This window comes from Typopeltis vanoorti, chromosome 5 (assembly GCF_054136105.1).
Source record: "Typopeltis vanoorti isolate ZY-2024b chromosome 5, IOZ_Tvanoo_1.0, whole genome shotgun sequence".
In the NCBI taxonomy this organism is placed as follows: domain Eukaryota; kingdom Metazoa; phylum Arthropoda; class Arachnida; order Uropygi; family Thelyphonidae; genus Typopeltis; species Typopeltis vanoorti.
This window is the reverse complement of record NC_143553.1, coordinates 106,312,865-106,338,329: the sequence shown is the minus strand read 5'-3', so window position 1 is coordinate 106,338,329 and position 25,465 is coordinate 106,312,865. Positions and strand designations below refer to the sequence as shown.

Sequence of the window (25,465 nt, the reverse complement as noted above, 5' to 3'; positions counted from 1 at the left end):
GTGTGTGGGAGGCATGTCTACAAGTCTTTCATCCCACACTGCATGTTTCAATTCATTAATTTCTGTCATCACACAACCATGCAGACATAAATAATTTCCGTTATAAAAATTTCTCTCTCAGAAAAGGATACCAAAAAAATAACAAACAACCAAAAACGGTTGCCAGCCTGGTTAGCATATCCGCTCTCCAGCCAAAAGGCTGCAGGTTTGAATCCTGCCTTGGGCATGGATGTTTGTGATAGTCTGTGTAAATACTAGTGATGGTGGTGGACAGTAGATGCTGGTTGTGTAAATGATGATGATGATGGTAGTTGTGGTTCATTGCAGTTGGTGGATTGTGAATGGTGGAGACAGAGAGTTGTAGAGTAGGTGCCCTTCCTTGACGAGTCTTTGGACTCCCTGGAGGTATCACATAATAATAATAATAATAAACCAACAAAGGTACATCATTCAAAAAAAAAAAAATTTTTTTTCCCCGTCCATTTCACAAATCTTTATCTGTAATAATATAAATGATGTATACCACCACGTCTAACCCTGACTTGTGTCTAATATGCCCAAACAAGTATTCCCCAATTCAACTTTACAAACTACATTTTATGTGATTGCTTCCACCACAGAATGGAATCTGTGCATTTGTATGAGACCTGGTCATGACATTGGCAACTTACAGAGCCTTGTGAAATTTTGAGGCATCAAAATTTCCTTGTGCCATTCATCTGTATAGTCTGTATTGCTCTCCAAATTCTGATAACACTCTCTGACCTTTTTCATTATTTGTCCTCATTAAAGTTTGATTTCCTGCAATCCAAATTCTCAAACCAGTGAGGTTATCTTCCTTGGAAACTTCAACATGTACAACATAAAGTGGGCTTCTTTTCTTAATTGTCACTGCTCGAGCTGGAAGAGATGCTGATGTATTTGCTGTCAGCAGTGAGCTTTTACAAATGTTTCACCTATCCTCCAGAATATGAGATAATCCTCCCCCCCCCACTCCAACATTACTGATCTCTTTTTTAATTAGTTCTCCTTCCAAATATATTTGGGATGTTATCTTGACCATAACTTCATAAAAGCTCCCTTTTCTACAGAATGTCATTCACCTAGCCACTATCATTCAGCTACAATATGCCAAATTAATGGCTTACATTATTTTTACTTCTTCTTTCCTTGGACATTTTACTATTTCTGCCTTTCTCAAAACATCTGCTCTGAGTGAATAACAAATAATTTGAAAATAAATGATTTAATAACAAATAAATTGCATGTACAGTGGATTTTTCAAATTTGAGCCTTTGATAGACTGCCACATGACAAACTATTAGCTCAACTGAAATAGATGGGATTAGATAATATACTAGTGAGATGGATAGCTGACTGGCTATCAGATAGATATCAGCAAGTTGTGTATGGAGGAGTGGTACCCCAAAAGAGAAAGGTCACTCCATTAGTGACCTTCCTCTTTTGGGATTATTGTTTTGGAACACAGGGGTCTATTATTGTTTAACTTGGACATTAATGACATTGAGACCAACTTAACTAGAGATATGCAGCTGTGTGCTGATGATGCAAAGTTCAGAAGAACCATGAGAAGTAGAGAAGATGTGGCCTTGCAGGAGGATCTGAATATACTATGTAACTGGGCAAATGAGTGGAGCTACCAGTTTAATGAAGCAAGGTGCAAAGTCTTGAAATTTGGTAGGAAATGTTGCAATGCAGAGTATATGAAGAAGATAGAGGAGATGAGAGATCTGGGAGTGTTAAAACATCCCAATATATTGTAGCAATAATAAGGAGGACATTGACATGCAGAAGCAAAGAGGTTATGGTTCCCTTGTATAAGTCTGATCTACATGCTGTCCTCCAATGGGGACAAGGACAACCTTACTGTGTTCAATGCCACCAAAACATAGTCTTGCCTTTTCTCATGCAAAAGAGATCCCAGCTCACCTACCCTTACCCTCAGTAATATACAAATCACTAGACAAGATCAGATCTCTTTGCCCAGACTAATGTTTATCTCCAGTCTTTCCTAGCATAAAAATATCACATCAATAGCCTCCTAGGCATCTTAAAAACTTGGCTTTCTCTTTCATTCAAGAGCCTATTTTAGACCCAATCAACTTTTCACTATATATATACAAATCTGAAATCCGTCCATGTTTAGAATATTGCTCACATGTCTGGGATAGTGCACCTAAAACTTCCCTTAAAATTTTTGATGCCATTCAGAGGCATGCAATTAGCCTCATAGATGATCCCTCTCTTACAGACTCACTTCAACCGCTATCTAACAGGCGCTATGTTTCAGCACTGTGTCCATTCTACTGGTATCTCCATGGTCATTGCTTCAGTGAATTGGCAGCTATCATTCCTCCACTTTCTGTTGCACTTGTTAATACAAGAGCTGCAGCTGATCAGCTGCAAACACACTGAACCTGCTTCTCTTCATCCTCTTTTATTTCATCTACCTCTGTCTCCTGGAACAGCCTTCCTAAAGAAGTATTCCCAAACAACTACAACCTGCAACTTCTAGATGTGCCTACAGGTCCCTCGACTTCTTGTGTATGGGATCTATATATACATATATATATATATATATATATATATATATATATATATAAATTTAATAAGGCTAATGGATGTAACTCCTGTCTGTCATATTTCCACCTCTCTTGTATCCAGATGGTATGAGTGAAAGTGGAAGACAGGAAGACTGATTGTATGTGAATGCTACCTTGATGCCATTATGCTTAATTATGGATGCAATCTTATGACTAATGTTTTTGATGCAAGGAAGTGATGGCGCTGCTGCCCTGCACACTGATTACAGTTATCTTAATTTAACCCCCCCCCCTCATAACAAGACGCATGTTTGGATTATTGCTTCTTTGATGGTCTCCTTAGCACTCACCTGACTTGATAACTGCTGACAGATAAGGTATTTAATACAGATAGAAATAGAGTTCTTAAATAAGCCACACCTCTTGGTTGTACAAAAGTGCTAAGGCACTCTCTTCAAATCCCATGACCAATCCATCTTTATCATCATAAACTTTGTCATCAAATAGAAAGAAACTGTTCTTTAGGTATGTATAATCTTAGATACATATATGCATATTTGTGGTGTACCAGATGACTCAGCAGGCAAACCATAGTGTTTCCTACAGTATTTAAATAGCATGCACCCCAAAAACCCATCTTAAAATTAGAAGAAAAAGATCTTCACTGTTCATTTTATGATTGTAACAGTTAGTGAGAAACAAAGAAAATATTATTTATTTGTAAGATGGTCCCGTAATTAATTTTGCAAAAATCTACAGTAAATCTATCAGGCATTGTAGGAACATGTGTGATCCAATAAGCGAGTGGGCAATGATGCCAAACAAAATTTGCCAAAAATGAAATTGAAAATTCCTTCCAGCTATGAGAATGTCTTCAGTGTAGATTGCCATAAGTCCATAAAATGCAATTTCCGATATGGCTGAATCTATCAAGAATAAACTGTTCTTTGTCAGCAAACAAAGAGAAGCAATGCAAGTGTGTGTGTGTGGGGGGGGGGGGGTGAGTTCAAATAATGATAGAATTTCAACCACCTATGTCTCTAAGTTCAAGATAGTGAATTTGTTGGATATGTCATGGATATAACACTTTAGCATGCATTCAAAGATTGTAATGCATGGAACCAGGTGAAAATTCTTCATTATTAAGTGAATAAGATTAAACCACTGTTTTACAAGTACACTGAATATTATTGCCCATGCATGTAATTTGAGATTCCTCAACAGGGAAAATAGTGCTGATATTCTTGATGGAGCAGTTACATTGAAATATATATATTTATTTATTTACACAAAATGCATTTCTAAGCATTCTTCATGAAAAAAAAAAAACTTTATCTTTTATTTAATGTAATAATTAATTATATTATAAGTGAGTGCACTAGCATGTCTATAAACATGTTAAAATCTACTTTTGCATGATACAATTCAAATACCCATAGCTCTATAAATATTGAGAATTACTGAGACTGATTGGAAAGAAGTCAACGGACACCCCCATGGGCAAGGTGCAAAGTACCATGTAATGAGTCACATGTTCATAGCCAGTGTAAATTGGAGGAATACGATGCTCCCAAGTCTGAGTGAAATGGTTGTGAGAAGAAAACTGATGGAGTTTGAAAGAGGCATTGTGGTAGGATGCCATATTCCAGGCCAATATGTTTGGCAAACTGTTGACAAATTGAGCCATCCCAGGTTAACAATCAGTAATATTATGCTGAGACGCAAGCACAGGGAGTCAATTGCAAGTGCTACCCGCAGTGGACAACCCATCACATTCACCAAATGTGACCATAGGGTGCTACGAAGAATAATATTCAAAACTGCCATCTGTCAGCTGACATGTTGAATGCAGAGTTCTGGGCATTGATTGGGACATGAATTTACACAAAAACATTCAGAATGGAGGCTCACAACATTGGTTTCCATGGTTGGACTGCAATATGAATTATTACTAAGAGAGACCTCCAGGGAGTCAGAGACTCATCGAGGGAGGCCACATACTACACACACACACACACACACACACACACACACACACACACACACACACACACACACACACACACACACACACACACACACCAGCTATCATACTTATTCTTGAATTTATTCACACTGCTTGCACTCACAACATCCAATGGCAATCCATTCCAATCATGCACCATCCTCTGAGAGAAAAATCTAGCCCTCACACCCTTCTTGGTGGCTTTCATTCTCAGCTTCCAAGGATGCCCTCTTATCCTTTCCCCACCTTCCATAAATTGCAAAATTCCATCAATTGAAATCCTGTACGACCCTTTCAGAAGTTTGTAAGTCTCAATCATATCACCCCCTCTTTCTCCTTTTTGCTAGTGTCTGCAGTCTACAAATTCTCAATCTGTCTTCATAATCAGTAGTCCAGAATCCTGATATAATTTTTAACACTCTCCTTTGTACTCTCTCTAGTATATCAGAATCACAATGGAAACCAGGAGACCAGATCTGCACACAACAGTCCAAGTGAGGTCTTATCAAGGCCTTGTAAAGAGGAAAAATAACATCCTTATCTTTACATGTGAACATTTGTTTCAGCATTGCAATTATCTTTTGAGTTGTATTTGCAATCTTTGCCACATGGCCCCTGAACTTCAAATTCCTATCTATTAACACTCCAAGATCCCTAGCCTCATCAGTTTCTTCTAGTCTAATCCCACCAATATAATACGATATTGGATATCTAATTATGCCAAAATGAATGACTTTACATTTACTGACATTGAACTGACATCCATTTTCCCATGCCCACAATTCCAGCCTATTCAAATCATTCTGCAAAGACTACATATCAGCAGCATTATTGATTACCCTACCTATCTTTGCGTCATCAGCAAATAACTGTATGTCGCTTGTCAAATCCTTCCCAATATCATTAATATACAGATTGAATAACAGTGGATTAAGCATCGATCCTTGTGGTACACCACTTGTTACCTTAAACTTTGCAGACTCAGATCACCCAGATACAGTATTATGGAGTGACAAATTGTGCTACACCCTCTACCAAGCAGATGAATGCCTGACTAACATCTCTTACCAGAGTGCATAATCCCAACTATGAAATCTGGAGGTAGCAGTGTGATGGTATGATCCTGTTTTTCCTGGTTTGGTCTCGAACCGCTATTTGTGGTGCCATGTACATTGAATTCTGAGACATATCTGAACATTCTGGACAATGCAATTCTTCCTACTTTATGGCCTTTCTACACACATGACCATTGTCTCTTTCAGCAAGACAATGCACCATGTCATAAGGATGCTGCTGTAACTTTGTGGTTTGTAGGCATAAACATCACCACACTTGACTGGCCTTCACAGAGCCCTGATCTATATCTATCCTACAACAGTCCAGGACCTCATTACATTTTGGAATATTCTTCCTAGAGGAAGAATATTCCAAAATTCCCATTGATAAATATCATACGCTTGTAGAAAATATGACCTGTAGGATGACTGCAATCATTGCAATGAAAAGAGGTCCTACATCTTGATAAGATGGGTGCATATGGCTGTTTTTTCCTCACACTATGTGTCCATTGACTTCTTTCCAAGCATTGTATATTCCTATGACATTTCTAACTGAAAATAAGTACTTCAGGCTAAGTTGACATTAACTCACCAGATACCAAACTGCATGTTAATCTTGTTTAGAATGCTTTCACAGCAACTGACTAAAGCATTTTTTTATAGAAATAGTAATGTTGCAGTAATACAGTCTTACCAGAAAAGCATGGATTCCATCGATTCACAGCAAAATTCTGATTGCATGATACAGTAACCACAGAAGGCATGGGTAATTGAGGATAAGTATTAGCTGAGATGTGGCATACAGGAGAGTTAGAAAGAAACTTCATAATCATACATACTTCTTCAGTAATGGGAGAAAACATCATAGGACTCTGTAATATTTCAAAACAATGATGTTATATTACTGAAAGCACCAGAATTCTAAAGTTATGAGTATTTAGAAAACACAGACAATAAAAATAAACAGCGTTCAACATGTTTAGAACATTTTCATACTTGTAAAAATAAATTATCAACATCAGCATCATCTACATTTTGCAATAAATAATCATAAGCACCTATTAAATTTATTTTATCTCTCTATTCTTCGTGTATGCATATGACAGCTTTGCTCTTGATTAGTATTAATAAAATTTAGTATTCAGGATATTTGTTTACTAAAATTTGTTGTGACACTTAATTTTGGTTTAAATCAGACCAATGTTAGTACCAAAATCAGAAAGATTATTTCAGATAATAAATTAGCAACAAGACTTATGCACTAATTATTGTTACTTTTGACAGTATTGACTTATATCACTATATCAGGACAAATGGAACTAAAAATTTCATAAGTCTGCTGATAATTTGTTGGATTCAATTATTTAAATTAAAATTAAAATTTATTTCTTTTAATGATACTGCACATACTAATAGACAACAGGCTACATGAGACTAGGATTATTTCTTTCAAGTATACTGCACTTCACTTCTTCTTCTTCTTCTTCTGCAGCTTTTCCCACTTGAGTAGGGTCACTGTTTGTGGTGAGTTTCCTCCACAACCTCCTGTCTTGGGCTGTAGCCACATCCAAGTTCTTCATCCTCAAGTCCTCCTCCACCATCTCACTCCATCTCTTCTTTGGCCGTCTGTGCTTCCTCTTCCCCTGCACACATCTGCATGACGTTTCTTCCCACATACTCTTTCTCCCTCCTCATCACATGACCAAACCATCTCAACCTTACCTCCTTATCTTTGCTCCTAAGTTCATAACTTTCCCCTTACATAATCATTTCTCAGATGATCCTTTCTGGTCACACTGCCTAAGCATTCTCATCTCCGCTACCTCCATCCTGCTGATGTTATTTTTCCTCAGGGCCACAGTTTCCATAGCATACGTCATAGCTAGTCTCACTACTGTCCTGTAGATTTTGAATTTAAGACTGATCGGTACCCTCTTATTGCATAGCACTCCAGCCATTATATACTGCACTTCACTGAACTTAATAATTTCATGAAAAGAAAGTCATGATGATGAAAGTCATTCAGCTAGACCTAGGAAATATATGACTTCATCACATAGTAAAACAGCAACTTGCTTATTGGAGGATCTAAAGTGGCTAGTGCCAGTTTGATCTTGATTTTTCCAGAGTGGGACCATGTTTCTTTCACATAGTGGGAGACAGCCTCAAAGGCAAGGCAAACCAAACACATTGTAGGAACCCTAAACCTCTTCAACACGAAGATGCAGCAATAAGACAGCCAATGAGTCTCAACTGGATGGTAACGAATCAGGTGGCCTCCCAACCAGCTAGAAAATAATTCAGCTGTCACTTTGTCAGATCATGTGCCTGGAAAAAGTCAAAATATACTGGGATGCAAGGAACACCGTCATGGTTATGACACGGATATGCCTGCAAATCTTTCTCTGCAGAATGCATGCCTCTACTCTTTTTTAATTAACTTTTCCCTAACTCATAACTTTGTTAACCCCCCAACCGGCTGAGGTATGAAATAGCCAGACCTCCTTAGCTTTCATGGATCAAAACTTCATTGGTATTCTACCTTTTATCACGCCATTACCTTCCTCCGCCGTTAATCCCATTACAGCTATTCTATAGCCATTAGTGGATTGACTGTTGTTGTTGAGTGACTTTTGTGTCACCTGTCTATTTGACCTTTTTGTCTCTAAAATGATTTATTGTCTCTCTTCCCAAAAATTGAAACGAACTTCACATGTGTGAAAATATTATAAAAAATATTATAGAAAGCAAAAGGTCATATTTATTTCAATAAATATGACCTTTTGCTTTCTTTCCTAGCAAAATACTATTATATGGATCATCACTTTTCAGTTTTATAAACAATTTTTGTTTTGTCTTTATGAACAACAAAAGTTAAATTGCATTACTCGGTTTCCGATCATGAGTCCTTTTTGTATCAAAAATTTATATCCAATGAAATTTTAACAGTGATTCTTAACCTTCATCTTTTTTTTTTTGTATTATGCACATTATGATAATATCCAGTGCATATCCTCATAGATATGTTGAAAATATAATATGAAAGATATCATATACGAAATGATTCAAAATTTTTGCTCATTTTGAAGATTTTTTTAATGCTTACCCCCCCCCCATCCTCTGGAACTCAATTGCATAACTACTCTAAATTTCTACAGATTTGAAAGCTTTACTAGACTGTATTCAAAATCTATTACTTCATTTTACCATTTTGACAAAAGAAATATGGCAATAAGATTGTTGTACTGTTAAGCTTCTAAAATCAGCAGTTCTACTGTCTGCTGAAATTATTTGAAATTTTAGAAACAATATGCTATATTTTCACCATGCAAAATTGTTTATATGCATACCACACAAAAGAAAGTTCAGTAGTATTATTTTTGTTTGTTTTTCTTAAAAAAAATCTAAATATTGCTACTACTTCTACTGCTGCTGCTGGTTGCTATTTCTGAAATAATGTATGTCTTAGAAATACTTGATAATATCCTCTTAGCTGGAGGAAAAGATAAAAGCTTATTACTCTCACTGCTATTGAGAAAGAAAAGAGAGAACACTAAAGTGCCTCAAGCTGTAGTGCAGAATACATCAAGAATGTCTTGATGTATTCTTGATTGTTTCCTTTTCAATTGTTGATTAGCAGATATCCTAACAGAAATACTGACATTTCTTAACATGCTGATGCATTATTTATGTCAAAATCTTAATTTATAATGATCAGTTTCACTTTTATTATCAAAAAATTATAAATTATTTGATATAATTATCTTGAAAAAGAGGATTTGAATTATTTTGAAAGAAAAGGTGCATATACATTTCTTAATCTTCTTTTTTTTGAGGGGAGGAGGGGGGGAGGTAGACCTAATCAATCTGCAGATATTTCAGAGAATTTATTTTATAAATCATTCACAATAAAACTGTTACAAACAATAAATCACTTGGGGAACATGCTCATTCATTTTAGTGAAAAATAATAGCAAAGGTTTAGCTACTTCAACAATGGCACATACTAACCTAGAAGAAAATGTCGTTATGTCTGCTGATATTAGAACTCTTACATGAATAATTTTTTCTGACATGATTTCTCTATTCGTTATAATGTAATCGATTTCCAGATTTTTCTTACTATTTTTGCCATTATAACATCTGATATAATTATGATTTGGTTCTGCAATAAAGCACACTGCAAGGCCATCACTCAGTTTGCTGGAGGCTTCCATTTTTCATCACCCATTTTCTGCATGAAGACATATCTAAAGTACAGGCAGAATTGCTATCTTCAGAGCTGGAAAGATATCTCTCCTCATAGGTAGAACAAGAGCTGCTCGAAAGGCAAAGGCTCCAACTTTTTTGCATCTCATGAAGTTTCCTTTTTTTTCTTACCCTGAATGTTATTGCTACTGCTACTGCTGCTTGCCATCTCGTAAATGAATTGTGTCTTGGGTATACTTACTAATATTCCTTTCTGCCCAGTAATAAGTTAATGGAGATTACTAACCCCCACTGAGAAACAGAACAATAGAACATGCCCAGTAGGCTGCACACTAAAGAGCCTCAAGCAATATCTGAATATTTTACAAACATTTCTTGTTTGGTTTTTCCATCTTTCTTTATTCTGATATTACATTTGTAGGATGACAGTGATTTTAAATATTAATTTCCCCTATTACCCAATATCACATAATCTCCTGATTTTTAATAATCAGGAAATAATATGTATATTTTCTGATTTATAATAATCACCATCTAGTTTCTGTATCGATAAACTAAAGTTATGTGGAACAATTACTAGAGAAAAATAATGAATTAAATAAAAACTGTACCTATGTTTCATAACAGTTTTTGGATGGGTGATAGTAATGCAGTGGGATACGCGGGGGGGGGGGGGGGGGTAAAACTATCAAAAGCGAAATAAAGTTCAATTCTATTGTAAAAATATGGAAATCATATTTCACATTTGATGTATGTGCATATACATATTTTAAATGATAGAATATAAGCAAAAGTATCGCTTACTTTAAAAATTGGAGCATAATATCTGAATTATGCAGAAAATATATACATATAAATTTAAATCATAACTGTTAATTTCATTTTGTAATGACCAATTATACAGGGAAACCAAGAAAGTGAAAGTGCAAAGAGCAGTAGATTACTATATAAAGAAAAACTTTAGAGATATGATTAAAGAATTTCATGTTATTCTCTATAAAGCAAAGTCGGTCAAGTGCGTCCTAAAACTATCAAAAGCGAAATAAAGTTCAATTCTATTGTAAAAATATGGAAATCATATTTCACATTTGATGTATGTGCATATACATATTTTAAATGATAGAATATAAGCAAAAGTATCGCTTACTTTAAAAATTGGAGCATAATATCTGAATTATGCAGAAAATATATACATGTAAATTTAAATCATAACTGTTAATTTCATTTTGTAATGACCAATTATACAGGGAAACCAAGAAAGTGAAAGTGCAAAGAGCAGTAGATTACTATATAAAGAAAAACTTTAGAGATATGATTAAAGAATTTCATGTTATTCTCTATAAAGCAAAGTCGGTCAAGTGCATCCTAAAGAAAATCTGTGAAGTATTATTCGATTTCGATGATTTTGAACAAAAATAAAAATAATATAATCTGGAACATCGGCAGCCGGTTTTCTTTCTTTTTTTATTGTACAATAAAAAGAGGAAACAAAATATAAATAATTTCTATATTTTTAGTCTATCCAATATAACTAAGATCCAGTTAAACAGCATAGAATAAGGAACTGTGTTTCTTGTTATAGGCAACTGAGACACAGCTATGAACGCGAGATAATACAATTAAGTGTTCTCTTTAGTGTGAGGGTTTATCACACCTTCTAAATGGCATCACGGACAAATTGCACTTCTTATCCATGTTCTTTCAACAGGTGGGCTGAATCATATCCAGATTTAGCTGGACGTCTATAGACGCCCTACCCATTTGGGAGGTTAACTCATAATTTTGTTTTAAAAAAAAACTCTAAGGAGAAAAAAACAACATTAAAAAAATTAATAATTTATTCTACAAAAATTCTTTATCTATTTGACTAACATTGACACATTCATTCAAATCTAACATGAAATATGGGCACTATCACCAACAGACATCTAAATCTGACCTGTTGTTCCTAAAAGAACCTTACCTACTGGTCTTGTTAAGCACTTCCCACCTCAACTTTTCAAACTACCTTCTACGTGACCTTCTGCCACAAAGGTGAACCTGTGTGTTCATCAGAGCTGAAAATCCATGTCAGAAAATGTCAAACGATGAATACTCTCTTTTTGATCTGCATTGGCTCAAAATTTCCTTCTCCCCATACAGTTTCATTCCATTTAATTTCTTGTTTGTATCACTCCAAATTCTGATAACTAGTGTGACGTTTTCATTATTTATCTATAAAGCTTGATTTTCTGCGATGTCTTTTTTAAAAAATTCAATGTTTATACCTTGAAATTGGAGACTTCCAACCTCCAATTTCAATTATCACACTGGAAATGATATCAATATATTTGCAGTTAGCAATGAACGAAAAAATAAAATAAAATAAAATAAATAAAAAAATGCTGGTAAGAACAAGGTCATCTAGAAACACAGCATGAAAATTGAGTGTGTTGAGTGGTATGGATTTTACTAAGATGGTTCATTGCCAACAATGTAATATATGATATGTGTGTGGGCGAATGTGGCAGATGTGTTCATGGAGAGATTAAACAAGAAAAGCGTGCATGTGTATGATTGAGTCTGTAGAAAGTGTGATATGTTAATGGATTATGGTGATTTGAATGAAAGTTGGGAACTGGAAGTGAAAAATACCAGACATAAGGCAGAAGGAAATGATGGATATAAGACTGAGAATGATAACCAGAAGAGTGAGCATGAGATAATGTGATTGTGAATATGAATATGATTAAAAAAGGAAAACTAGGTGTAATTATGGAAGAAGAAGTGTGCCTGACTGATGGAGCAATTGCTGGGATGTAAGAGTTGAAGAATGAAATGAGGCATATACAGAATGAAAATTAAATGTATGGTGGATAAGAATGAAAAAGTGTGAAAGAATAAAATAAATGACAGCGGAGAGAACAAAGTAGTGAATGACTCAAGAATAGCACTGTATCAAGATTTTTATCATAAAAGATATGGTGGATGAGAGGTGCACAAGGTGTGTTTTCCAGGAGGGAGATGAACAGGGTGAATGAGGCAGTCAATATGAGAAGTAAGCAAACAAGGGAGTTAGCAGTTGTGTTTGGGACAAATAATTTGGTTGGGCATAGGGAGAATGTGAGATCAGATATCAGGATATTGTTGAGGAGAGTGAAGGACAACTGTATGTTGGGATGGGTAGTTTGTGTTTGTTCTGGTATGGTATGACAATGATGAGTTGCAGTAGAAAGCAACAATCTTGAATAGAATGTTAGCAGAAATGTGTGAAGAGAAAAGAGTGCAGTTTGTGAATGTGAGGAATGAGTTTGAGGGAAGAACGGAACTGTATAAGAGCAATGAACTGCATCTGAAAGGTGGAGACAAAGAAATGTGTAGTCAACTAGGCTTAGTGAGCAAGCAAAGAATGATCATTATGTGTGATTTCAACTATTACAGTATTGAGTGGAATGAAAAGATGGCATCAGGGAATAAGGAGAATGAATTTCTTCAGGATTACAATCTTAAGCTATACATAATGGAGGGAAAATGAGGTCTTAGATCTAGCTATATCATCAGAAGATGTGATCATTGAAAAGTACAAGATCTTGAAATTGGTAGGCAGGGTTGGGATACACAGTGTTTGATGGAGAAATTTTGGGGGAGGTTAGAGGAGATGAGAGATTTGGGAGCGACGTTTTTTTTTTTCTTTCCATTTAACCCACACACGAGAGGTACAAGAACCTATAGCACATCACTGCCATTTGTGAGGTACACACTAACTGAGTAACAACCCCTCATGGAATCAGAAACTTTAACAAAGGCTACACAGATACAATAAAACTCTCCATGAGAGAGTAAAAGGTACAGTATATTGGGAGAACAGTTCAGGAAAAAATAAGTGTTAACTTAGCCTAATTGCATAATAATTGTAGAGCTCTATGAGTTGTTAGTGAAATTTGTAGTTGAGTTGAAAGTAAAATAATGGTGATAAGAAATGTGGTCATCACATTGCACAGCATAAAGATCAAATGCAATTAACAGCATAGTTTATCAAGAATGGTTCATTGTCTTGAGAGCAGCAGGTATATATAGGAGAATATGAAGGATGTGTTTATGGAGAAAATGAACAAGAGAAGAGAGGCGGCATAGGTCTGTAGAAAGTGCGATATTTTGTTGAACTGTGAGATATCAGCAAATCAGGAGTGAATGTTTAGGCCAAGGACAGAGAAGCGTAAAGTCATTCGAGACATTAACGAGAAGCTGAGTGAGAATATAAGTGTTGAGAATGTGACTGTAAAAAATGACTGACCAAACAAAAGTGAGAGTAAATGTGAGTGTAAAGAGAGTATGAATGATGGAACAAAAAACAAAAGCAACCATGACTGTGGAAATCAAAGACAATATCAATTAAGGATAAAGGAATAAAAGTGTGTGCAACTGATGGAATGCAAGATTGGAAGAACAAGTTGATCAGGATCAAAAACATGAGGTATATATGTATAGTGAGTTAGGCATTCCATGGAGAGGAATGAAAGAGGCAAAGAATAAAATAAAGTAGAGAGAGAGAGAGAGAGCAGTGAAGTATGAAGATCTGATTACTAAAGGTATGGTGAATGAGAGGGTAAATACGATTTGTTTTCCAGGAGGGTGGATTAACAAGATGATCGATGTTTGGATATGAGAAGTAAATGAGCAAGAAAGTTAGTAGTGCTATGGGAAGAAATTATTTGGTTGAACAGAAGGAGAATATGCGGAATGATATTAGGAGGATGGAACTACAGCATAGTAGGTCTGTCAGTGGGTTGCTGAGGTGTGACATGGATGAATTAAGGTGCTGAAAAAGAATCATGAATGGTATGGGCAGAGATAGGTGAGGAGAAAGAGGTTTAGTTTGGTATGTGTGGGATGTATTTGAGGGGAAGGATGAAATTGCACAAAAATGATGGATTGCATTTTTTTAATACAATCAAGACAAGCCATATAAACTCAAAGGGCTATATAATTGCTTAGAGCAGGCTTTTACAAACATCTGCCCAAGATGAGATTTTAACCCATGACCTGTTGGTTGGAAAGTGGGTATGCTATCCACTCAGCCAACCAGATCAGCATTTAGTGTGAGTCAGCTACTGAGGTATAATAAATGATGTAAACAAGACACCAGAGAAGTAGGAGGTAATGTAAAAGATCAGGAGAGTGTTACAGGTGAGACTGAAATGCTTGGAATGAAGATAGTAGTAGTGCAAGAGATAAAGGTGAGAGAACAGGAATACAAGATGGTCAGGGAACTGGGAATGGATAGAGAGAGACAGCATAAGGGGAGTGGAAGGTGAGAGCAATATTGAATGTGGGTATAGGGATAGTCAGTAGGAATGAAATGGCCTGGAATGTGGGGAGGGAAGCTGAGTCTGTGGAGATATATCGAGGTGGACAGGGACTGGTCACAGGAAGGTATGAAGAAACCATGATTGAGAGATGGTATGGGTAGAACTGGTTATAAATCTAAAAATGAAATTCTGTGTTTATTTATGAGTGTTAGGAACATCAGAAATAAGACAAGTTAAATTGTTTTACTGACTGAGTTTGTTTTTCCCAAAACTGTTGGAATAAATGAAAAATGGATAAGGATAATATCAACATCTACCAACATCTCTTCATCCTTTTGAAAACCAGGCAATTCTGTGCACAGCAGTCCATAACTAGAATCTTGTTACCTCTATAAGTCAGTGTCCTCTACATTACTGCCAGAATTCATTCTGTTGTCGTCACAATTTTGGCAATGTGTCGTCTAATTTTAGATCCTTATCCACCATCACCCCAAGATCTCTTATTTCCTCTACCTCCAACAATATATCCTCACCAAGAGTAAATTCGACATCCCTTCTTTATTTTCCGAATTTTAAAATATTACATTTCTCAACATTGAACTGGAATTCCCACTCCTGTGTCCATTCACTCAGTCTAATCAAGTCCTTCTTGTAAGGCCGCAACATCTGTTCCACTTCTCACAGTTTGTCCCAACTTTGCATTATCCACAAAGAACTGAATATTCCCCTATTGAAATCTTCTGCAATATCATTAACATACAGGTTAAACAGCAATGGCCCTAAAACAGTCCCCTGAGGTTACATCTAGTGACATCCCTCTTCTGGGATATTGCTCCCCCTGCCCCCAAACACAACTTGTAGATACCTATTGGACAGCCAATCTCAATCCAATGCACTAGTATAATATCCAGCCACATCCACTATAGTTTGACTATCAACTTGTTATGCAGTAATCCATCAAAAGCCTTTGCGAATTCTATGTATAATACTTTGTATCCATCTCCCATGTCCAATGCTTTTGTCACCTTATTGTAATAAGAAGGGAGATTACTAACACATGACCTCTCTTTAGCAAATCCATGCTTTCCATTAAAGATAATACCATTGCTATCAACTCAATTCTGGATCCTTATTCTAGCCTCTCCAACACTTTAACCATAACAACTGATAAACAAACTGGCCTATAATTTGATTCTTGAGTCATGTTGCTTGAGGCCTATAATTTGATTCTTGAGTCATGTTGCTTGAGGCCTATAATATTTGATGCTATCTGCCTTGACCCATATTAAACAAATATGTCAGGGCAGATGTCAACTCCATGGTACATTCCTTCAAAATATAAGATGATATATCAAGTCCCACAGCCTTATTAACATCAGGTTTGCTTAATTCCTCACTCAGTCATTCTCTCCTCCTCCTCATCCACTGCTCTCAAACTCTCCAAGATGTCACACTCACAAGGATGAAAAAACTTTATGAAATGTTCATTAAATATCTCAATTATATATTCCTCAGTAGCTGCCCTTATACCACATTCCCCAGTCAATGCAATCCTAGCATAATCATTCGGTTTTTTTTGTTTGTTTGTTTGTTTGTTTTTCTCTTTCTGGCTACATATTGAAAGAACACACTAGGATTTTTTTTTTTTTTTTTTTTTTTGGCTTCATTAGCTAACTGCTCATTATGAACTTTTATTACCCTTACTAACCAAGTCACCCCTCTCTGCCAGTTCTTTCTATTTCTCATGGAATTTATTATTACCACTCCTCTTATGTTGCCTCCATAATGCCTTTTTTTCCCCTCTGTATTGCATGCTTAATCTCTTCATTCATCCATTTCACACTTACCTTATTTAACCTTCTGACCTTTGGAATATATTTAGAAACTACTTCCACTAGATGGTTCTTCAATATAATCCAGCAGTGCTGGTCTCATTTCCAACCAACTCCTTATTCCATGCTACAATTAGAAGCTGTCTCTTGAGCTCCTTATAATCACCAGTCTTGTAGTTCCACATATACCCTTTCCTCACATGGTTGGCAACCACCTAGGTAATTACTTTATGGTTGCTCTCACCAACTGGAGAGCAATTTGACACCTCATTTATAATAACATCCTCTGATTAGATGGCCAAATCCAAGACCCTCAGTACTCGTATGCTCTCTGTTACATACTGCCTGAGGTAGTTGTCCATCAAAAATTCAAGAAACTCATTTTCTTTACTTCCAGTTTCTATCTCTTCCTCCCAATATATAATGCTGTAATTAAAATCAGCTAAAATGATCACCTTTTTTCCATTTGCTTGGCTAATTGCTTATACATTACTGGGTCTATAACAACATCCAACAAAGTATTAGAAATTTTTTCACTTGGTTATACTATAAATTAAAGATACCAAGAATAAAGGATTAAACCAAGATACCAAGAATAAAGGATTAAACCAAGATACTTGGTTTAATCCTTTATCCAAGTGTAAGCAAACAAAGTTTGCACCTGAAGTTTTTTTTTTTTTTTTGATTACACTTGGATAAAGGATTAAACCAAGTATATAATTTCTTGGTATCTTTAATTTATCCAAGAAAGTATTTCACAATATTCACCTCTATCTGACATCATACTGCCTCCAAACCACTACAACTATTTCTCCCTCTATCTTGTATGGACAAAACACTTTTTCTATCCATCAATAGCACTCCACCTCCCTTTTTATCCTTTCTATCTTCACGAAATATGTCACATCCTTCCATCTCTATTTTCCTCACTTTGTCATCCTCATCAAATTATGTCTCACTTATGGCAACAATTTTTGGGTGAACAATCTCAATTAATACAACAATTTCATTTCCCCTGTTTCTGACACTTTTAGCATCTGGAAATAACAGCTCATTTCTAGATCTATAACGTTTCACTGATACCACTTATTAGATGTGACTTCTCGATACCTTCCTCAAGCCATTTCTCTTCCTCCTTACTCATCCCAGAACCTTCTTCAAGGTTCTGGGATGAGTAAGGAGGAAGTTCTGTAACTGTTTTCACTACATCCCAGGTATTCCCCTTCCCATTTTGCCCCCACATGCATTCACATCATCTTGGAGCAGCAACCTTTTTCATGCTGTGTTCCTCTGTACACCATGAGTCTCCCAGTATGTCTTGCACACTTGTTTTCCATTCTTTACACTCATATTATCCATTTCTTCATTCATAAGCACTATTTCAATCTCTCCTTCCTTACTCTCCCACTCTATAACATTGCCTCTTTATTGCTCAAATTCATCCGTACTCATTACTCTCCCCAACCAGCAGCCATCTCTCCAAATGCATTTCATCACTCTTGGACTGTTCGATTCTTCCTTCAAACTTATTACACACATTAACTGCACTCCTTTATCTTCCCACATTTCCACTAATATATATAATTCATAATTCTTGCTCTCTGCATCATCTCATCACTGTCATACCTGGGCAACATACTACCTTTCCTATCAGACTATTATCTTTTATCATTCTCATCATCCTCCTGATATCCAATCTTACATTTTCTTTGTTCCCAGTCAAATCATTTGCCCCTACTACCACTACCAACTCCTTTGCTTTGATTACTCCTCATATGCAATGATTCTATCACTATATTCATTTTACCTCCCGGAAAACAAACTTTGTACATCTTCTCATTTACCACAACTATGATAGTCAAATCACCATACAATGCCACTTGCAAGTCTTTCATTACCTCTTTCATACTGACATCATTTGCTTTTATCTTCTTCATACTCTTCCATACATATGTACAATTTTCTGTATTTCACTCTGCATCTGCCTCATCTTCACCAACTCAGCTTTCAAAATATTGTGTCATTTTTCCACTGTCATTCACCCTCATTATTTTTTTGCCAATCACACACACTTATTCACCATCAATCCAGGTCACAACCTTACTGTTAATTTCACTCTGTTTTTCAACATCATTATCGACTGGTTTATTGTTAAATTCATTATGTTTTTCAATATCATTATCACTAATCGAATTCTTTTCCTCGCTATCATTTCCACACACTCTCTGAACATTCACATATGCACACTGGTTCTTCAACTGTCATATTAGTTGTGACACCATGTTCTCTAATGATCTTTAAGCTAGTTAAATTTATATTTAAGTGAGCCTCATGGTCCATCAGAATACAGAATTTCCTACATACCAGTGTGGGATATTACTTAACCTCTCTACATAAATATCCACAGCATCTTCCCATAAATACATACATACATTCAGGGCTCTGTGCCATTTTTGAAAACTCAATGACATTTACTTTGTCTTCTGTGCCGACCTATGCAATGATTTCCCTTTCACCGCCATGTTGTATCATTGTGCCAACAAAAAAAATGAATTTATGATAATATCGCTGAAGAAATTTATCAAAACACTGTATTCCACACTCAATCTACAATTTTCATCATATCATCAGAAAATGTGAATGTAAATGGGGTGCTGCAATTATTTCGATTCTGCTGATGGTGAGTTAGTTTAGTTTGTTCCAGTAGTTGATTTATCAGTGTTCACTTCCTTCCTGACAAAAACAATATTTTGTGTGTGTGTGTGTTGGGGGAGGGAGCTTGTTTATTAGCACATTCCCCAGCAGGCATGCAATTTTATCATTTGTACCACCATTCTTTTCCAGTTAAAGTCAATAAAAAATATCATTTTGTTGGCTAAGTCAGAAATTTCCAGCTCATCCTTGTTTTCATGTCTTTGGGTAGATACTTACTAATAAGGAACATGTGGAGCCCTTCTTGTAGTTATCTAGCTCCCTAAGTGAGCTAGGGAGAGATTCTATTTAGCCTGTTTGAATCCTCCTGGAAACCAAATCATCAGCTTTGCTGAAGTATTCCAACCTTCTGACTTCTGAAATACATTTAGACATTGTTGCTATTGGATACACCTGACCACAGTACAAATCTCCTTTTCATACAGCTCCTATTTTGTGTATTATGTTTGTATATGTAATACACACACACACACACATACATTACATCATCATCAAATTCCTGACATGTACCCTCAAGGGGTGTACAGGATACGATAGTACTACATGAAAAATTTACATCACTACTAACTTCCTATCTACAATTTTCCTCCAAATCAGTCTATTACTTGTCAATACTCCAAATATTATCATTATCAGATCTTATATTTCTATTGTCTAAGGCACATTGTACCATATCAATCCACCTATATCTTGGTCTTCCTCTGGGTCGTTTTCCTGCCAACCTGGCAGAGAACACTTGTTTTGCTAATCTTTCTTCGCCCATTCTGTTTAAGTGACCATACACCTGAGATTAACTCTGCTGACGCACTCCTGGATGCCGACAATGTCAAGTTCTTTCCTAATACCCTCGTTTTTAATATGATATTGCCATTGATGCCATCTGTTCATGCCTCTAATCTTTCTCAGGACTCTCATATCTGCAGTCTCTAGTCTTTGGTCAAGTGTTTTACTGCTGATCCAGCTCTCAGATCCATAAGTTAAAACTGGTTTGAACACTGTCTTGTATACAGCTAATTTAGTGTACCGACTAATTTCTCTCTTATTCCATATGAATTTATTCAATTGACTTCCTACCATACCAACTTTGTTGATTCTGTTGTCTATTTTCATATTTAATTTACCATCTTCATTAAAAATCGTGCCTAAGAAGATGAAATGTTTTACTTGTTCCACAGGTTCCCCAGTTGACATTTTCAACAATTCTACCTACTTACATTATCTTTGTCTTTTTAATGCTGACCTTCATACCATATCTATTACAAAAGTTATTCAATTTAGTCAGAGAATCTTGCGAACTTGTAGCGGATTTATTCAGAAGTATAACATCGTCTGCATAAAGCAAAGAGCTGACATTAACATCTCCAATTCTGATATCATGTTTAATACCACTTTCCTTCATAATGTGATCCATATAGATAATGAATAACAGAGGAGATAATGTACATCCTTGTTTAACATCAGATTTAACATTAAATCATCTTCCTGTACTTCCTTCAATTCTAACTGCCGACTTACAACTCAAATACAGACTAAGTATTGCTTGATATAATGTCCCACTGACACCATATAACTGTAATATATTGAATAGCTTCTCTATTGGCACCTTGTCATATGCCTTTTCCGGATCAACAAAACTTAAATACAGATCTTTGTTATATTCCCATGCTTTCTCGACTATTTGTCGTAAAGTGAAGATCTGATCCTGATTCTATTTGGCCTGATTCCAGCTTGTTCCTCAGCAAGCATTTCTTCCACAATTCTTCTCAAGCATTTCTCAAGTATACTTGAATAGATCTTGCCAGGAACACTCATCAGGAAATACCTCTGTGATTCTCACATTCAGTTTTATTTCCCTTTTAATATATTATATACGAGGCCCATATATTAGAGCTCTACTCCAATCATCGGGAATTTGCCCCTCTGTCCAGGCTTTCTGAACTATGCAGTGCAGCCACTGTAAGACTTTTATAACACCACACTACAGCATTTCTGGTCGAATATCATCTACTCCTGCTGCCTTTCCACATTTCAAGCCTTTGATGGCTTTTTCTACTTCAAATATGGATATGTATTCCTGACTGTATGCCTGTTGAGTGTTTTTTACCACTGTGCTATCACTGCTTGTTTCATTTAGCAATTTTTCAAAGTAATTAGATGAGTCTTTGACTCCATGAGGTCTTGTTGAATAATAATAATAATACTTCAAGGATATCTTTTTCTCCTGTTTTCATGTACCTTTATCATCTCTAACTCCTTTTACAGCACTCTTTCCTCCATTTCTAAGCTTCTTCAACAACCTCCATAATATCTTACCAAATTCTTGATATTTATTTTCTATGTTCTTGCCAAAGTCCTCCCATTACTTTTACACAATGTTTCACTTTCATACATTTGTCTCTGTATTCTCTAAGAGCAAAAGCTGGCTTATTTGCCAGGAACTTTTGATATGATTTTGTCTTTTCCTTCACTGCCTCTTTAACTTCCTATGTCCGACATGGGGTCCTGATTTTTCTATCCTTGCAGACAAACTCACCACATGCTTCTCTGGCTGAATCAATCAGGGTTATCTTCAAGGCTTGCCACTGAATCTCCAAGGTTTGGTTGCTGTTCTCAAACACTTTCATTTTTTCTTCAATAATATTTGTGTATGTTAGTCTACAGTTCACATCTGAGAGCTGCTCAACTTTTATTCACTTTAAAACTTTCTTACCTGTTATTCTTTTCAATATGAAATTCAATTCTATCCTGCTCAAGACTAAATAGTGATCACTTCCAATTTCAAATCCTCGGTACACTCTTAGGATTTGAAATTGGAAGTGATCACTATTCAATAGTGATGTTTTCTCCCTGGCACAGGACACCAGGGAGAAAACATCACTATCAACAATAACATAATCAATGAGACCTTTCTTATTCCTTGGCTCTTCTCTCCATGTGAATTTGTGCACATTTTTATGTTGGAACATGGTGTTAGTAATAACCAGTCCATGTGCTGAGCAGAAATCCAACAGGTATTTGCCATTATTATTAGCTTTGCTCTTTTCTCCAAATTTTCCCAAAATATTTTTGTATGTCTGACAATCATTTCCTACTCTGCTATTCAGATCCCCAACAAGGACCAAGTTTTCCTTTTTCATTGTGTCAGTTGCTTTTTCTAAAGCATCAAAAAATTCCCCCACTTCTACCTTAGTAGAACCTTCTGTGGGACCATAGGCACAAATAAGTCTCATTGTCCAGTTTCCCCATTCTTATATTTGTCCACATCACTCTACTTGAGACTGCCTGCCATTCAAGAAGATTAGCCTCGTATTTTGTGTTGACTACTATGGCTACTCCTTCTTTTCCTTGATTGTCATTGCCTGAATATAACATTTTGTATTTATTGCTCAGAAAGATCTCACCAGTTTTTGTCTTTTTTTTGTTTCAATCACCCCCTATTATGCTGATCTGGTACTTATCTAATTCCTCATCTAGCTTCATTTCTTCGCCATTCAGGCTTCTTATGTTGATAGTACTGATCTTTAACTCTGGTGATGTTGAGTTGCGGTATGTTTTGTTGGGGTATGTTTTCAGATTTGTTCCATTAACTGAGTTTTTGCTGTTTGCCCTGTTTCTCTGGCGAAAACAACGGGGGTTTTGTTTAACCGGGCGACGCCACAGCTGGCATGAAATTTTGTCATATTGTACCATCATTTTTTATTTTGGTTTAACCAATAAGAATACAATTTGGTCTGCTAAATCCCAAATTGCCAGCCCATCCTCGTTCATTCAGTATCCAGGTAGATACCCAACAGGGTGCACCACGAGAAGCTGAGGATTTGACATTAGGTCAGAAGCCCTGGTCGGTTCTCCGCATTCCTTTAAAGGCTATGTGTAGGTCTCCTCTCAGATATACAGCTTTGACCCTTAAGCACTCCCATTACATATATTACATATATTATTACATTACATATATTATCTATATAAAGTTTCTCCCATGACATGTGAACTTATGTCACTCCACAAATATATAATGTAAGATTAAGTACCGATTAAATCTAATGATGACAATTTAATGGAAATGAAGCACAAACAGAACAGAGAAAAGAAATGAAAGAATTGTTAATGATCTGAATATCCAAATATCAGAGGCATCATCAAGGATACAATATAAATCAATAAATACATGGGCAACTTAAAAGAAAATCGAAATGTCTAAAGACTAAAATGGGACCTTCTACAGTCTTTAAACTCCATGGGGAATTGGGGATGAATAAATCCTAGGGAGAGCATTCTCTGTTGGGGTTAGTTAGTAGCCCTTGGTTGTTCGAAAAGATAAATTAATGTTTACTACATCCTGGGAATTTCACATGTTCACACTAATTTATTTATTTATATTTTACTTAACAGAAACCTCCTCATTAGACAACCATATTATATGAAATTACAGGAATTCATATTGAAATTTCCATTTGCAGGTAAATTTTAATAAGGACAATCATTAAAAATGACAACAAATAAAGTTTTTCTTTTTTTAATAAACAGATGATAAACAAATAAAAATGCAGCAAAATACTTACAATATGCATAGCAGAACTGCGGGGAGGATGAGGCTCCATCAAGAGCTGCGATGGTGTCTGACCAAAGTTTCTAATTTGATTCTCAATAGCCTATAACAATAATGTTTAAAATAATTTTAAACAGTAACAAAATGAATAAAAAAGACAACCATTAAGTTTACACTGAAAATGCCTCAGCAATTTCTCATAACCTTTCATGTATAATGTGTGTGGATGGGGAGGGGGAATTGATAAAGAGCCTAAAATACTTAGCTCTGCCTGCTCTCTATCTGCACTCTCTCTGATGAGAATTAATAGCTCAAAAAAAGAATTTGGTGCCTAGACCGCTTAAGTTTAGTAGCCTAAGAATCCTAATTTTTTGCTAATTCGGTTGTATAGATATCCTTAAATAAATTGAGAACCATTAACAGTTTGGATCTTCTTTGCATTTTTTGAATTTCTTTGAGTCACCATTTGCTAAAATATATTTCACTATTCAGATACAGGAATCAAAACTGGATGCCTTTTATACTAAGTACTTCTCATATCCATGTGGTGCATGGACAATTGTCAAAATATGATCACTAATCTGGTATGGATGCTTAGACATTAGCACTCAGGTTGATGTTTACAGGAAAAAAACAAATGTCTAGAGATAATAATTAACTAATAAAATTTATTCAGGTAATTAAATTATTATGCCTATATTTTACCTCAGTCACCAAGTCATCTTCACGGGAACAAAAGAATACACTAAGCACATGCACACTGAAGTAAGAATAATCTCCAGCCACCTAAACTAATGACTGCGAGTAAGCAATCAAAGTAAGTCTCAACCAAATTATTATTCTTTTTTTAAAATCATTCTCACACAGAAGAGATTGCAGAACCTATAGCATACTGTGAGCAAAAGGATTTTTGCTCACAGTGTGCAAACATCATAAACAGATGGATTCTGGCTGTTTTTGAGCATAAAATTTTAAAAAATGGACCCCCCCCCAACACCCACACCCCCACACCCACACCCACACCATAATTGGACTGATTGTTAAAAGGACATATTTTCAAGTCTTTTTTTTATACTTGAATGTATCTTGTCTGCAAAACATTTGGAAGACTTTTACGTTATGAAAAAAAAAAAAAAAAACATCAATACCTTATTAGGTTTAGCTTCTGAAATTTTTGGAAATTTTGCAGTTAATTTCTGTAGGTCCATTTCTATCCAGTTTTGGTCGATTGGTAGAGCCTCTGCTACTAAT

At 35.8% G+C, this 25,465-nt stretch overlaps 1 protein-coding gene across 1 annotated transcript in view; it reads right to left on the bottom strand.

Moving 5' to 3' along the window:
• rg (A kinase anchor protein rugose) overlaps window positions 1–25,465 on the bottom strand; it is a 1,380,990-nt gene that overhangs the window by 113,611 nt on the left and 1,241,914 nt on the right. Inside the window, exons 46-47 of the mRNA XM_090393458.1 lie at window positions 24,228–24,317; window positions 6,322–6,499 (exon numbers count right to left, since the gene is read on the bottom strand). Of these exons, the coding sequence (XP_090249584.1) occupies window positions 6,322–6,499; window positions 24,228–24,317 (268 nt within the window). The remainder of the gene's footprint in view (window positions 1–6,321; window positions 6,500–24,227; window positions 24,318–25,465) is intronic.